Raw genomic sequence first — 16,622 nt, forward strand, 5'->3', positions numbered from 1 at the left:
GTAGAGACGGGGTTTCACCGTGGTCTCGATCTCCTGACTTCGTGATCCACCCGCCTCAGCCTCCCAAACTGCTGGGATTACAAGTGTGAGCCACCGTGCCCGGCCAAGTTTTCAGTTTTTTATACTAGAAGGGCTAATTGTGTTACGTCTGTTCTTTCTTTCAGCCCAAGTTTTAGTTAATTGTCTAAATGTTCTGTTCTCTGCTTAGCAAAGGATTTAATAGCTGATTTTATATACATTCCTGGTTTAATCTTACTTTAATACACTTTCATTGATAGGATAAATGCCCGTTCTTAAGGTGTGCAATTCTGTTAACTCAGCATGTTGTCAAACTTTTCTCAAGATGATAAGATTGAATCTTAAATTTGGTTGGTTCTTTTTTTTTTTTTTTTTTTCTTTTTATGAGATGGAGTCTCCCTCTGTCCCCCAGGCTGGAGTGCAATGGCGTGATCTTGGCTGACCGCAACCTCCACCTCCCAGGTTCAAGCGATTCTCCTGCCTCAGCCTCCTGAGTAGTTGGGATTATAGGCACCCATCACCACACCCAGCTAATTTTTGTATTTTTAGTAGAGATGGGGTTTCACCATGTTGGTCAAGCTGGTGTTGAACTCCTGACCTCAAGCAGTCCACCTACCACCTACCTCGGTCTCCCAAAGTGCTGGGATTACAGGCATGAGCCACTACACCCAGCCAATTAATTCTTATGTCTCATAGTTATTAAAGTACATGGATTTCTTACCTTTTATGAGCTAATGAATATTTCATAGAAACCCTGGAGGAGGAGTTTGCAGTGAGCCAAGATCGCACCACTGCACTCCAGCCTGGGCAACAGAGCGAGACTCCATCTCTAAATAAATAAATAAATAAACAAACAAACAAATAGATTCTTTTGAATATAGGTAAATTAAAACATGACAAAATATTTTCTACTCACCTGTTTGACAGAAACTTTTCAGCAGTCACAGTGTTATATTCCATTAGGTTTCCCTTTCAGTTGCCCTCCCTCTACAAAAGATGCTGGCTTCCTTTTTTCATTCAGGTAACATATACTATCTCCCCCACTGAGTCACATATCCTAGACACTGACTGGGGATAAATGGATTGCATTTGCCCAAAGATAAAGTGAACTTTATTGTGAATATCAATTAATTGCGTTTGACTATTTCTTGTTGTCAGTAGCATATGTTGCAAAACACTTCAATAATATTTAGTATTTCAAAGTGAAAGTTTTATATCAGCTTAGCTAAGCATTCTGCACTTACCTATAGTAGGCAGCATGGGTTTCAGAGCATCATTTTTTTAATGTTTAATTTTTAGAGGATTCCTAATGGACTTATTTGTGTTTCTTCTTAATTTGTTTTTCTTCTCCATGTAGAACTGGCTTTTCTAAGGTTTATATAGTAAGACAGACGTATTCCCACATTGAAGCTCTTTTCATTTGAGTCTAGGCTGATAATGAAATTGGGGAATTAAGGAAGAGAGTTAAAGACAGTCTGGAAGAGGAGAACTCACTCAATATAGAAATGACTAAAATGGACATGAGCTCTAAGGGCAGCCAAGGAGAAAAATCAGACTTTAAGTTAAAAGATCCATAAGCTACCTCTCAGTGAGAAGTAAGACAGTTGCTCACTGCACATTAACAACCTAGAATAACCAAACCTCATCAAGTGGTAGTGTATTGAGTAACACCACCAATTTTATAGCCTTTGAAGATAAATTAAAACCAGCCTCAAAAAATTGCATACTAGATATACAAATATTGGCATATTCAGAGAAGCAACATTTAATATGTACATTTTACACATTATATCACTTAAAGATTTACCATGGGATTTTTAAATAGGTTGAAATGTTCTGCAGTTAACTTTTGTATTAACCACTTTGTTGAGATATAATTCACACACCATACAATTCACCCATTTACTGCATACAATTTAGTGGCTTTTAAAAGTGTATTCAGGCTGGGCGCAATGGCTCACGCCTGTAGTCCCAGCACTTTGGGAGGCCGAGGCAGGCAGATCACTTGAGGTCAGGAGTTCGAGACCAGCCTGGCCAACATGGTGTAACCCCATCTCTACTAAAAATGCAAAAATTAGCCAGGCGTGGTGGCGCGTGCCTGTAATCCCAGCTACTCAGGAGGCTGAGGCAGGAGAATCACTTGTACCTGGGAGGCAGAGATTGCAGTGAACCGAGATCACACCACTGTACTCCAGCCTGGGCAACAGAGCTAGACTTCAATTAAAAAAAAAAAATGTATTCATATTGTTGTACATCCATCATCACAAGCAATTTTAGGACATTTTATTACCCTAAAAAGAAGCCCCATTCACCTTAGCTGTTACTCTCCAATTCCCCTATGATTTCGTCCACTGCCACCAGGCCTAGGAAACCACTAATCTTCTTTCTGTCTCTATAGCTTTCTGTCCCTATAGCTTTCTGTCTCTATTGTTGGACCTGTTCTGAACATCTTGTATATGCAGTTATACAATATGTGGTACTTTATGACTGGTTTATTTGACTTGGTATAATGTTTTCAAGATGTTTCTATGTCTTGTGTGTAGCAATATTCCTTTCTTTCTGTTGTCAACAGACCATTATATGGTTATACTATGTTTCATTATTCATCCTTCAGTTGATGGACACATGGGTTTTTTGCACTTTTTGGCTATTATGAGTACTGCTGTGAACATTCATATGCAAGTTTTTATGTAGACATGTTTTCGTTTATCTTGAGATATACCTAGGAGTAGAATATTCTTTAGAGGTGGAACTCTGGTTTTTGTTGTTTGTTTGTTTGTTTGTTTGTTTCTTTGTTTTTGAGACGGAATCTCACTCTGTCGCCCAGGCTAGAGTGCAGTGGTGCGATCTCATTCACTGCAAGCTCCGCCTCCTGGGTTCACGCCATTCTCCTGCCTCAGCCTCCCGAGTAGCTGGGACTACAGGCGCCCGCCACCACACCCAGCTAATTGTTTTGTATTTTTAGTAGAGACAGGGTTTCATCATGTTAGCCAGATGGTCTCGATCTCCTGACCTCGTGATCTGCCCGCCTCGGCTTCCCAAAGTGCTGGGATCACAGGCGTGAGCCACCGCCCTGGCCAGAACTCTGTTTTTGACTGAGGAACCACCAGACTGTATTTCAAAGCAGGTTTGCCGTTTTATATTCCTGTCTACATTATACAAGTATTCTCGTTTTTCTATATCCTCACCAACCTCTGTTATCTGTCTTTTTTATTTTAGCCATCCTGGTGGGTGTGAAGTATTATTTAATTGTGGTTTTGATTTGCAGTTGTCTGATGGCTTATGATGTTGAGCTTTCTTCATGTACTTGTTTGCCATTTGTATCTCTTCCTTGGAAAACTATTCAAATTCTTTGCTTTTTTAATAATTGGGTTATTTGTCTTTTTGCTGTTGAATTGTAAAATTTCTTTAATACATTCTAGATACAAATCCCCTATTAAATATGAGATTTCAAAAATTTTCTCCCTTTCTGTGGGCTGTCATCTTACTTTCTTGATAGTATTTGAAACACAGACTTGATGATGTCGCGTTTATTTTTGTTGTTGTTATTTGTGCTTTTATCATGAGAGTTTCATGTATTTTGAATAGCTTAATTGGGGTTTAATTGGCAGAGTAAATTACTTATCTTTAAAGGTTGTAAGTTGGTATGTTTTGGTATACAAATACATCTATAAAAATATCACCACAATCAAGATAATGAACATATCCATCACTCACAAAAGCTTCCTCTTAACCCTGTGTAATCAACACTTTCGCCATCCCACAGGAAACCACTGATCTGCTTTCTGTCACTGTAGATTAGATTGCATTTTCTAATATTTTATATTAATGGAATCACACAATATCTGTTCCATTATGTCTGGGTTTTCTTATGCTGCATAATAATATTGAGATTTATCCATGGTTTTACATATATCTTTAGTTCTTTGCTTATTATTCCTGAGGAATATTCCATTGTATGGATGCATCACAATTTGCTTATATCCATTTACATGTTGATGAGCAATTAGATCTATATCAGGTCTGACTGCTACAAATAGTCAGCTGTGAACATTCATGTGCAAGTTATTGTCTGAACATATGCTTTCCTTTGTAAATACCAAGGAATGGAGTAGCTATGTCTTTTGAAACATGCATGTTTAACTTTTTAAGAAAATGCCAGACGTGCCAGTTTCTCCACATTTTCTCCAGAATTGGTATGGTTGGTCTTTTTAATTTTATCTGTTCTGTTTGTAGTAGATGTTCTTGTAGTTTTAATTTTAGTTTATTTAATAAATTAGGATATTTGTTTTCTTATTATTGAATATTAAAAGTTTTTTATATATTCTGGGTACAAGTCCTTTGTTATTGGATATGTCATTTGCAAATATTTCCTTGCAGATCTCTAGCTTATCTTTTCATTTTCTGAACAGTGTCTTTCAAAGGGGAGAAGTACCTAGTTTTGGGAAAGTACCGTATTTCAGTTTTTTTTATGGATACGGTTTTAGTGTTGTAACTAAGAAATCGTTACCTAACACAATGTTTTGTCCTAGAAATTGAAGAGGTCTGGATTTTACAGTTTAGGTCTGTGATCCATTATATCCGAGTTCCTTTTTTGTAAATTGTTCCAGCACCATTTATTGAAAATACTTTCTTTTTCCACTCAATTGCCTTTGATCCATGATGAAAATCAGTTGACAATATATGTTTGGGTATATTTCTTTATTCTCTTGTCTGTTCCCATGATCTATTGTCCATCTTTGTGGCAGTACCACCCTTGATTACTATTGTTTAAAATGAGTAGTCAATTCAGATGGTATGTGCCCTTCTTCTTTTCCAGAGTCATTTTGGCTGTTATAGTTTCTTTGTATTTCCTATAAATTTTAGGGTCAGTTTGTCAGTTTCTGCAAAAGAAATAAAAATAAAAAGTCTCCTGAGAATTTTACTGGTATTACAATGAAACTATAGGTCAATTTGGGGATAAATGACACCTTAACAATATTGCATCCTCTGACTATGAATGTAGTGCATATATAGCTTTTTCATTTTAGATGTTTAATTTTTTAACAGTGTTTCTAGTTTTCAATGTACAGATCTTATGCATCTTTTCTCAGATTTATACCTAAGTAGTTTATATTTTTGATACTATTATGCCTGGTACTTTTTTTTTTTTTAAGTGTTTTGTTTTTTGTTTTTTGTTTTTTGTTTTAATAGAGACTGTGTCTTTCTATGTTGCCCAGGCTGGTCTCAAACTCCTGGGCTCAAGCAATCCTCCTGTCTTGGCCTCCCAAATGCTAGGATTACATGTAGGTGTGACCCACTGCACCCAGCCAGTATTTTTAATTTCAGTTTCCATTGTTATTGACTATTGTATTTATATCTGCCACCTAGCCAAACTTACTAGTTCTAGTAATTTTTTCATAGATTTCATATGATTTTTCTAAGTACATGGCCATATAACTTGCAAATAAAGACAGTTTTACCTCTTTCTTTCCAATCCGGATGTCTTTTGTTTTTCTTTGCTTTTACAATGGCTAGAACCTGTATATTCATTGCTGAGTGGAAGTGGTGAGAGCAGGCATTCTTGCCTTGTAAGAACAGGGACCTTAGGAGGACAGCATTCAGTCTTCCACCATTAGTATGATGTTCACTGTAGGTCTTCTGTAGATGCCCTTTACAGTGTTGAGAATTTTTCTTCTATTCCTAGTTTGCTGAGAGTTTAGATCAGAAATGGGTTTTGGATTTTGTCAGATCCTTTTTCTGCCTTTTATTAGATGATTGTATTATTTTCCTCTTTTCATTTGTTAAACTAATGAATTACACTGATTTATTTTTGAATATTAAAGCAACTTTGCATTCCTGCAATAAATTCAACTTGGTCATGATTTTAGTATTTATAATATTCCTACAGTGTTCACTTTGCAAGATGCTGTGTTCACTGAAACATGCTCATATCAGAAATATGTCCTCTCTGTGTGATTGGCTGGTAATCACAGAGCAGAGACATGGTTCAAAAAATGCACACGTTTCAATGAACACTGAACTGTGCAAATCAAGATCTGACCGTATTATTGAATTTGATTGACTAGAATTTTGTTTTAAAACATTGCATCTATCCTCATGAAGAATATTGATCTGTAGTTTTCTTATGATGTCTTTCATTTGGGTGTTTAACACTGGTTTCACAGGATGAGTTGGGAAGTATGTCTTTCTCATCTGTTTTCTAAAGAGTTTGTGTAGTACATGTATTATTTCTTCTCTCAATATTTGGTAGAATTCATCAATGAAGCCATTTCGGTCTGAAGTTTTCTTTTTTGGAGACTGTTACACTGCAATTTCAATTTATCTCTTCTTGAGTAAGCTTTGGTGTTCTGTGACTTCCAGGGAATTCGTCCATTTCATCTAACTTATCAATTGTATTGGCACAAAGTTTTTTATAACATTCCCTCATCATCATTTTAAAATCCCTAAAATTTGTAGTGATGTTAACTCTGTCATTTCTGATATTGGTACTTTTTACCTTTTCTCCTTTTTATTTTTTTAATGGCCATTCTGAGTGAAGGCTTATCAATTTTACTGTTTTTTGCAAGAAACCAGGTTTTGTTTTCATTGATTTTTCTCTATTTTTTTCCTGTTTTCTATGTCACTGATTTTCTCCATTATTATTTACTTTTTTCTCCTTAATTTACATTTTATTTGCTCTTCTATTTTTGGCTTTTAAAGTAACTGAGGTCATTTGAGACTTTTCTTCTTTTCTACTATAGGTGTTTAATGATATAAACAGCCCTTTAAGTACTACTATAGTGACATACAACAAATCTTGATGGCTTCATTTTTATGCAGCTCAAAGTACTTTCAAATTTTTCTTTGTATTCATGGTTTATTTAGTAGTGTTTTATTTTTAATTTTAAAATATTTGGAAATTTTTGAAATAATTGTTATTGCTTTCCCATTTAATTCCGTTATGATCAGAGAAAATATTTTGTATGACTTAAATTAGTTTATATTTATTGAGACTTGTTTCAGTATCCAGAATATGCTCTATCTTGATAAATATTTCATGTTACTTCAAAAGATTGTATATTCTGGTGTTGCTGGGTTGTGGTCAATAAACGTCAATCAGGTGAAATTGTTTATTATTGTTTGAGTCTTCTTTATCCTCGTTGATTTTATGTCTTTTTAGTTTATCAATTATTAAAAGAGACATATTGGAATCCGTGACTATAGTTGTGAACTTGTCTGTTTCTTCCACAGTTCTTCCAGTTTTTGTTTCATGTTATTTGAATTTATGTTACTAGGCCTATAAACATTTAGGATTCTTATGTTCTCTAGAACTGACTCTTTTATATGAAATGACTCTCTTTGTTGTGGTGATATTCTTTGTTCTGAAGTCTACCTTCTCTCTTATTAATATTGTCACTCCAGCTTTCTTTTTATTTGCCTTAACTTGCTATATCTTTTTTTAACCTATGTAAATAGTTTTGTTGAGATATAATCACTTGCCATACAATTCACCCATTTAAAATATACAGTTCAATGGTTTTTAGAATATGCATAGAGTTATATAACCATCACCTTCAAGTTTAGAACATTTTCATTAACCCCGAATGAAACTCTTACCCCTTAGCAGTCATTCCCCCTTTCCTCCAATTCCCTCAGCCCCCACTAATTACTAGTCTACTTGCCATCACTGTAGATTTTCCTATTCTGAACATTCCATATAAGTGGAATATATGTTGTCCTTTGTGACTGGCTTCTTTCACTTAGCATGTTTTTAAGGTTCAGCCATGTCTTTGTATAATAGATTCCTTTTTTCACCAAATAGAATTTTGTTATATAGATATACCACATTTTGTTTATCCATTCATCAGTTGATAGACATTTGGATAGTTTTTACCTTTTGACCCCTTTAAATACTACTACTATGAACATTTTTCCATATAGGTTTTCATGTAGCCATGTTTTCATTTTCCTTGGAATATATCTAGGAATAAAATCCTGGGTCAAATTTTAACTCTATGTTTAATCTTTTGAGTAACTGCTAGACTGTTTTTCAAAGCTGCTGTACCATTTTACATGTCTCCCAACAGTGTATGAGCTTCCAATTACTCCACATTTTCTGGAACACTAGTTATTATCTCTCTTTTTCTAAAAATTGTAGCTGTCTGGCTGGGCGCGGTGGCTCACGCCTGTAATCCCAGTTCTTTGGGAGGCCAAGGTGGGCAGATCACTTGAAGTCAGGAGTTCAAGACCAGCCTTCCCAACATGGTGAAACTCCATCTCTACTACAAGTACAAAAGTTAGCCGGGCATGGTGGCAGGCGCTTGTAATTCCAGCTACTCCAGATGCTGAGGCAGGAAAATGACTTGAACCCGGGAGGCAGAGGTTGCAGTGAGCCGAGATTGTGCCACTGTACTCCAGGCTGGGCAACAGAGCAAGACTCCACAAAAAAAAAAAAAAAAAAAAAAAATTATACCTGTTGTACTGGATGTGTCTCATTGTGGTTTTGATTTGGAGTTCTCTGATAGCTAATTTTGTTGAACATCTTTTCATGTGCGTATTGGCCGTTCGTATATCTTCCTTGTAAAAATGTCTGTTCAGCTACTTAGTTCATTTTTTAAATTAGGTTGTCTTTTGTTATTAAATTGTGAGAGTTTCTTGTATATTCCATATACAAGTCTTTTCAGATATAATTTGCAAACATGTTTTCCCATTTTGTGAGTTGTCTTTTCGCCTTCCTTGGGGTGATCTATCTTTTATCATTGCTTTTACATCTTACCTATTTGTATCTTTATATTGGAGGCAATATATAGTTGAGTCTTCATTTTTTAATCCAACCTCACAACGTATGGCTTGTAGTTTGTGTGTTTAGACCCTTTATATTTCATGTCAGTATTGATATTGTTAACATCTACTTTCTTGTTTTTGTCCTCTTTTTAAAGGTTTTCATTTACATTAAGTGAGTATTTTTATGATTCTATTTTATCTTTTTGTTGATTTATTCATTATAAATCTTATTTTAGTGAATACTGTAAGGTTTATACATCTTTAACTTATCCTAGTCTATCTTCAAACAGTATTGTAGCACTTCATGTATAGTTTCAGAACCTTATGATAGTATATTTATATTTCTCCTCTTCTGGTTCTAGTGCCATTTTTATCACACATTTTACATCTACTACCTTATTAACACTATACTATGTTGGTTTTTGTTTGTTTAGACAGTTGATTCTCCTTAAATAAATTTAAATAATAAGAAAAAGACTTTTCCGTTTGCCTACATGTTTGCCATTTTCAGTGTTCCTTGTTTTGTGTAGATCTAGAGTGTCATCTGGTGTCATTTTCCATCTGCCTGGTAGACTTCCTTTAACATCTCTTATACTGCTATGAAGAAAAATATAGACATAAATGACTACATAAATATTAAAAACCTTTTAGTGAAGGGTACCGTAAACAAAATTTAAAAAAAAATAAAAGGCTGGGAAGTATTTACAACATCTCAGGTAATAATAACAGCAGTTATTAAATGTGTACTGTGCTATACCAGGCACTATACTGAACACTTTATGATGTATTTTCTCATTCAGTCCTTAGAACAGCCATTTGAAGGTAATGTACTATTATGACTTCCATCTTACAAACAAGGATATGAGACTAACAGATAAGTGGCTAAAGTCTCTAACAATAAGAGATCTAAAACTCAATGAGAACATAATTTTAATTGGCAGTTCTTCAGAAAAATGTGAATGGCTTATAAACATAAATGTAATATTCAACTGCTGTCATCATCAGAAGAATGAAGTCATTTTTAAGCTCTTCAACTGTCAGTAGTAAGAAGCAATGTTACTAATACTGGCAAGATATGAAAAGACACTCATACATTGTTGGAAATATAAATTGGTATAGCTTTTCAGAGGACCATTTAGCTTTAACTGTTGACATTTAAAATATCCATATCCTTTGACCAGATGACTGTCATCTGGAATTTCTCATACAAGTTCCTAAAGAAAAATTTTCTCTCTCTCTCTCTCTCTCTCTCTCTGTGTGTGTGTGTGTGTGTGTGTGTGTGTGTGTAATAGAGAACAGTTGGCAATAACCTGACCATCAATAGCATAGTGTTAAAATGAATGATGGCTTAGCCATATAATGGAATAACCATTGGAAAAACATGAGACTGTGTAGAAACAGGCAATTTGATAGGCTACTAATGGGAGACTTAAATTGGTACACCTTCTCATGGGGGATGTTTTCAATATAGGGATCCAAAGTCTTCAGTCAGACTATATCCCATTCCCCTTTGTGTATGCTATATAATGTAGTGGAAAGAAAAATATTATAGAAAAATATATGTATCAGAACCCAATTAGGTTTTTTTTAAGGATATATGTATTTGCATATTTATATGTACCTAAAAGAAAGCTTAGAAAGATGCACACCAAATTATTAACATTGATTATTCCTGGAAAGGAAGGATTTTGACTTTTTAAATCTCTCTATTGAATATTATGATCGCTTTTGTAATCATTTTGTATAAAAAAATTTTTAAGATATATTAGTTATAATTGCCAAGAACACATAGAGAAATTGACTAAAAAGAAGCAAGACTCTTTGTCCCCAGTGGTTTCTAAACCAAATGGGTCAAGGTTCTTCCTCCTTTGGCTTAAATCAAATTTTATTTTTAAAGGCAAGACGCTGGGTTCTACTTGTAGAGCTCTGTAGAATTTTAAAGAACTGAACTGTTACAAACCTCATGTTTCACAATACAGGACCAAAGTAGCTAGGGAGCTCTAAAACACTTATAATCTTTACCAACTGATATCAAAAATTAAGATTTATTCATTTATTTATGTATGTATTTATTTATTCATTCATTCATTCGCGTAAAGTAGTGGGTAGAGTACCTTAACATCCAAGAAAGTAAAATAGCCACCTCTGCAGCAGCTTATCAAGGACTGGTAACACATAGAGGTCAGTGTTCCAGAGCTTTAAAAAAAAAGTATTGATACAGTTGAAGACCCCTCCACTAGAGATAAGATGGAGTACTGTATCCATATTACCAATGACAGTCACCCAAGAAATGCAAACAGCCACATCACCCTCCCTCATGGGGTAGATCCATCATACTTGTCATGAAGATCAACTGCGTTGTCACTGGAGACTTGGATCCAGCCATCCTCCTGCACATGGTAGAGGTTAGCAGCACCTCCTGAGTAGGCATCTATGCAGGTGGCTTGGTAGATGGCTTGGTAGCTCATCTCATGGGCCAGATCATAGGCCTGCCCCATTTCCAGGTTATAGGAGTAGCCCTGATTCATAACCCCATATGCATACACAGAGCCAGAACCTACAGAGAAGGTGGCCCCCGAGATCTGATTCCCTTCAGCGTCCATGTAGCAGAGGCCAGGGCCTCTTCTATCCCAGCCACAGATCATGTTGCCCATGGACAGCCCCATGCCTTTGTCCTGACACAACATGTTGGCAAGCAGCTTGGAGGCAGCTGTTACAGGGATGCGGTCCTTATTTCAAAGCTCATACATTTGACTTTGCCAAGCCAACAGCCATTCTCAGAAGCTACAGTTCCCTGTGCCCCTAGCCATGATGGCTTCGGGTAGGGGTTGATCTCTGTCACCTTCTTTACCATCCGGAGGCAATGTAAGCACCCACTGTAGCCCTATAGTCTGCTGCAGCTATGACTCCATGCCAGAACTTGAAGACCAGGGTGGTGATTCCATGAAGCATTTTGATTTCCCGCTCCTCTGAGACTCCCCAGCTGGGCATGGCCAGGCTCAGCCCATCACTGGGACTCCCTGGACCCAGATCCAGCAGATCTGCATAAACTGTGAGTCCAGAAAACCTGCACTGGTTCACAGCAGCCTCTCCAACTAGCTGACCAGCTCCATGTCTAGTGTGGGCAAAAGAAGGAATAACATTTTAAATTGCGTGACTGCAAAAGGGTTTTTGTTGTAGGTTGTTGTGTATTTGAAATTGTGACCAGACTTATAATAATGAAATATGTGCAGTAGTTTTGCAAAGGGAAATAAGGATGCATGCTCACTCAAATGTTGACCATATGATGCACAGATTATAGAATATTGTAGAAAGTCCACTTTTATCACATGTTCTTATGTACAAACTTCTAATAACAGAGTGTGCTACATCTCCGTGAAATATCTAGAAAAATTAGCTAAAAGGGTACGATGGGTAAGTTATCAGGAAAAATTTTTGTAAATTAGAATTTTAAACTTCATTGTTAGACAGGAGACAAAGAAGAAATCATTTATTCTTTCTAGTGGACAAATACTGTTCTATAATAGGTCGTGAACAAAGTTACCTGAGAGTTTTCCAAGTAAATGTTATGGTCTGAAATTTTTTTCATTTGTTAAAGAATTGTTCTGGTAAACTATTTGTTTTGGAATTTTTCATCTGGAAAAATAGTTTGAAGCCAATCATATATTTACTAGACATCATGCAAATTGAATATTTGGTACATTGGTTTCTATTCTGTGTTAAACACTTAGAAATTTTGCTTTCTTATAATCGAACTCACCCAGAGCCACAGTAATATTTTTATATGAACAAAATAAATCTCTATTTACTGATTTATTTAAAGTAATTATTAGAGGGCAGACATGGTGTCTCACACCTATTATCCCAGCACTTTGGGAAGCCAAGGCAGGAAGATCACTTGAGCTCAGGAGTTTGAGACTAGCCTAGGCAACATGGAAAAACCCCGTCTCTACAAGAAATACAAAAATTAACTGGGCATGATGGCACACACCTGTAGTCCAGCTACTCCGGAGGCTAAGGTGGCAGGGTCACTTGAGCCCAGGAGGCAGAGAGGTTGCAGTGAGGCGAGACTGCACCACTGCACTCCAGCTGGGTGACAGAGTGAGACTGTCTCAAGAAAAAATGAAAAGTAATTATTATTAGAGAAAAATAAAACAATAATAAAATTTAAGCCCTATCATCTATTATTTTCTATATGCATAGAGAAAAGTGATAGAATATACATATTTTGGGAAAATGCCTAGGAGCTATTACATAAAATAACACTTTACAAAGTTACTTCTATATCTAAAGAAAATATTTTTACATGGCATTGTATTGCATTCTATAGTAAAAATGAAGATAATATAAACACTTTCATTGAGTACTAACTGGATGCCAGGAGTTGTTCTAAATAACTTTCCTTGCAATGTTTGATTTCATCTTAACAACTTATGCTGTAAGTACTCTTATTATACAGCTTACAAATGAGGATCTGAGTCTTAGAGGTTAAATAACTCACTCAAGGCCAAGAGCTGCTAAATAACAGAGCCAGGATTTGAATCTAGGTAATCTAGCTCCAGAATCTAAGCTCATAAATACTTTGCCTCTAGAGTAGGATTCAAGAGGGAAGACTTCATGGCTATGCAACTTATGATCCTTCTGTTATCTGAGAGATGCTTGGCAATATCTGCCCTACCACCTATGAGAGCAGCCGAAATTCTGTTGTAATAGATTCATTGCTTTGAGTTTATGAGACTTTCTAGTTAAAATGCAGATATTCATTGAAAAGTAATACACATCTAAACAGATAATGACAGTGTGCAGGAATTGAGGGTCAATGACTATAGAGTAGTAAATAAGAAAGAAGGGATGGACTTGGAAACTCCATAGAAAAGGAAAGAAGCCAGCAACCAACTAACCTGCAAAATCAGAGGATTTTTGCCAAAGGTTGAAAAGGGATAGCCAACAATTTTTTAATGACAGTACTATAAACAAAAAATGTGGAGATTTTTTCGTATAATTTCACCGTGTACCGTTTACCGTCTCCTTTTAATCTAGGAAATACTACAGAGCCGATGCCACAGTGTTGATGTTTATATTAACTAAATGCCTTTCCTTTGGCGCACAGCAACCAGCAGGCCTTTTTACTGGAGAACGTCCCTTGTAATAATGCAAGCTGTGAAGAGGCGCGCCGAATGTTTAAAGTCTACTGGGAGCTGACAGACCTAAATCAAATTAAGGATGCCATGGTTGCCACCTTCTTTGACATTTACGAAGATGTGAGTTCAGAGCTGCGCTGCGTGTTTGAAGTTTAATTGCCGTTCACCTTGTCACACTTTAACTTCATTCCATTTGACCAGAAAATGTGGACAACATAACAAAAAGCAAATGAGTTAATTAAGGAAAGCCCCTTTTAATGTTAAATGACAGATGAAACAAATCTATTGACAACATTGGCTGATGAGTACAGTCAAATATGAAAACTCTTTTACCTCATTTTGGGCATATTTGGATTAAACCACTAAAGCATCATACTCTAAGACTGGCAGATCGGAATGTTCAACAGTAGACAAAATTACAGCCAACAGGCCGAGCGCAGTGGCTCACGCCTGTAATCCCAACAATTTGGGAGGCCGAGGCGGGCGGATCATGAGGTCAGAAGATCGATACCATCCTGGCTAACACAGAGAAATCCCGTCTTACTAAAAATACAAAAATTAGCCAGGCGTGGTGGCGTATGCCTGTAGTCCCAGCTGCTGGGGAGGCTGAGGCAGGAGAATGGTGTGAACCCGGGAGGCGGAGCTTGCACTGAGCCGAGATTGCACCACTGCACTCCAGCCTGGGTGGCAGAGCGAGACTCTGTCTCAAAAAAAAAAAAAAAAAAAGAAATTACAGCCAACAAATAACAGACCCTTGAATCTGCACAAGATCACAGAAGAATGAGTTTAGTGCTCACTTTTATCTTTGTGACCCAGAGTAGCATCTATTTCCACAGATTCTTGTGACTCTGACTTTGGTTGCTAGGTGACCTTGTGAAAGGCTTTCAAGGTTCCAGTTTTCCCCTTTCTAAGGTGAAATGCCAGTTTACCACTCCGAAAAATAATAAATTCTGAAAAAAGCAATGTTAAATTCCAGAATTAATGTATCACAGTATATCCTTGTAAGATAATTTATTTTTAAAAGTTAAGTGCCCAATAGGACATTTATGTCCCCATTTACCCCATTTTTGATTTTATTTTGCTTTTTATAAGACACTTATTCTCAATTATATGAATTATTCAGGTCCTTGTTTTCCCGTTTCTCCTGCAATCAAATCTTGTGTTATTTCACTTTTCGTTAGCAGATTCCAACCATAAATGTAATTGACAGAAATATCACAATGGGACAAAGCAAGAGAATTGACTACAAATCCATTTTTAATTTCTGTACATCAAAAACATAATGAATGAAATTTAAAATTGTTTTAAATCTGGGAAATAAATTTTCTATGAAAGAGTCAAATAGTTAATATTCATAATATAAAAGGGCTTATACAAACTGATATCATCAAAAATACTCTGCAAAAATAGAACATAGTTTACTACAAAAACCCAAGTTGCTGACATATTTAAAAATATGATAAATGATCAACTTCATGAAAAGAATCAGAAGAATATCAGTTTAAATAAGCATACATTTCTTTCCTTCAACAAAATTAGCAAAGCTCCCTCCTTTTTGAAAGCAAATGATAAAATGCTGTGGTGGCAAGGGCATATAAAAAGGTACTCCCCCTGATGGTTGGAAAGGGTCTGGCAAGTCCACATAATGGGCCTTTGAAACTTCATGCAAATTTGACTGGAAGGAAAGGTACCAAAATGCTAATCATTATCTCCAGAGACTAAAATTACAGATGTTTTTTATTTTATTTATATTTTACTATTGAAACTTGTGTGTATATACTACATATTTTTAATAGCGATTTTATTTTAAACATGAGGATGAATAAATAAGGCTACATTTACTTTATAAACAATATGCCATGCATTTTAATGGTCATTTTTTTTTAGTTGGTCTAATAGTTTTTTCTTACCATTTTTGTTTGTTTTTTTCCAGGGAATCTTGGACATTGTAGTGCTAAGTAAAGGATATACAAAGAATGATTTTGCCATCCATACACTAAAAAATAACTTTGAAGCAGATGCTTATTTTGTTAAAGTTATTGGTGAGTAAAGTACTAACATTTAATTTTGTTCTCTTTCTCTTCCCCTCTCTCCACGTATTCCAAAGATCAAGGACATGCTCTGATGTACAACCCTCTAGATCAGATCAACTGGTACAGCACCATCCTGTCTATATATATAGACCTCATTCAGATTTCACCAGCTGTCCCAACAATATTCTTTTTTCTTTCTGGCCTAGGATTCTGTCCAGAAATATCTATTGCATTTAATTGTCCCATCTTTTCAGACTTCTTCAATCTGGACCAGTTCCTCAGTCTTTTCTTATTTTTCATGTCCTTATCAGTTTTAAAGAATCCAGGCTTTGCATTCTGTGAGATAGCACTGTTTCCTCATTACCCAACTTAGGTCATGAATTATTTGCAGAAATTCCACTGCAAGAAGTTGCAGAATTGATGCTGTGCATTTCTCAGTGCATCATATCAGGAAGCACATGATGTTGACCTGTCCTACCACCATGACATTAACCTTGCTCACCTGGTCACCTTGATGATCACCAAGTTTCTCTGCCCTAAACTCACTGTTTTCCCCTTTGTAATTCATTAGTGTTTTGGGGGGCAATATTCTGATATTACATTAATAGCCTTTTCTTTATGAAACTTTTGCCCAGCACCCTTAGAGTACATTGACAACTGCCTG

General features: G+C 36.0%; 1 protein-coding gene and 1 pseudogene across 1 annotated transcript in view; one reads left to right on the top strand and one right to left on the bottom strand.

The window, feature by feature from the left end:
- The window catches only part of ITFG1 (integrin alpha FG-GAP repeat containing 1), a 303,068-nt gene that overhangs the window by 189,481 nt on the left and 96,965 nt on the right, over positions 1-16,622 (top strand). The window contains exons 11-12 of the mRNA XM_003280410.3: positions 13,895-14,045; positions 15,859-15,967. Of these exons, the coding sequence (XP_003280458.2) occupies positions 13,895-14,045; positions 15,859-15,967 (260 nt within the window). The remainder of the gene's footprint in view (positions 1-13,894; positions 14,046-15,858; positions 15,968-16,622) is intronic.
- On the bottom strand, positions 11,100-12,058 carry LOC105739284 (annotated as a pseudogene).

This window comes from Nomascus leucogenys, chromosome 2, assembly GCF_006542625.1.
Source record: "Nomascus leucogenys isolate Asia chromosome 2, Asia_NLE_v1, whole genome shotgun sequence".
NCBI classification, from domain to species: Eukaryota; Metazoa; Chordata; class Mammalia; order Primates; family Hylobatidae; genus Nomascus; species Nomascus leucogenys.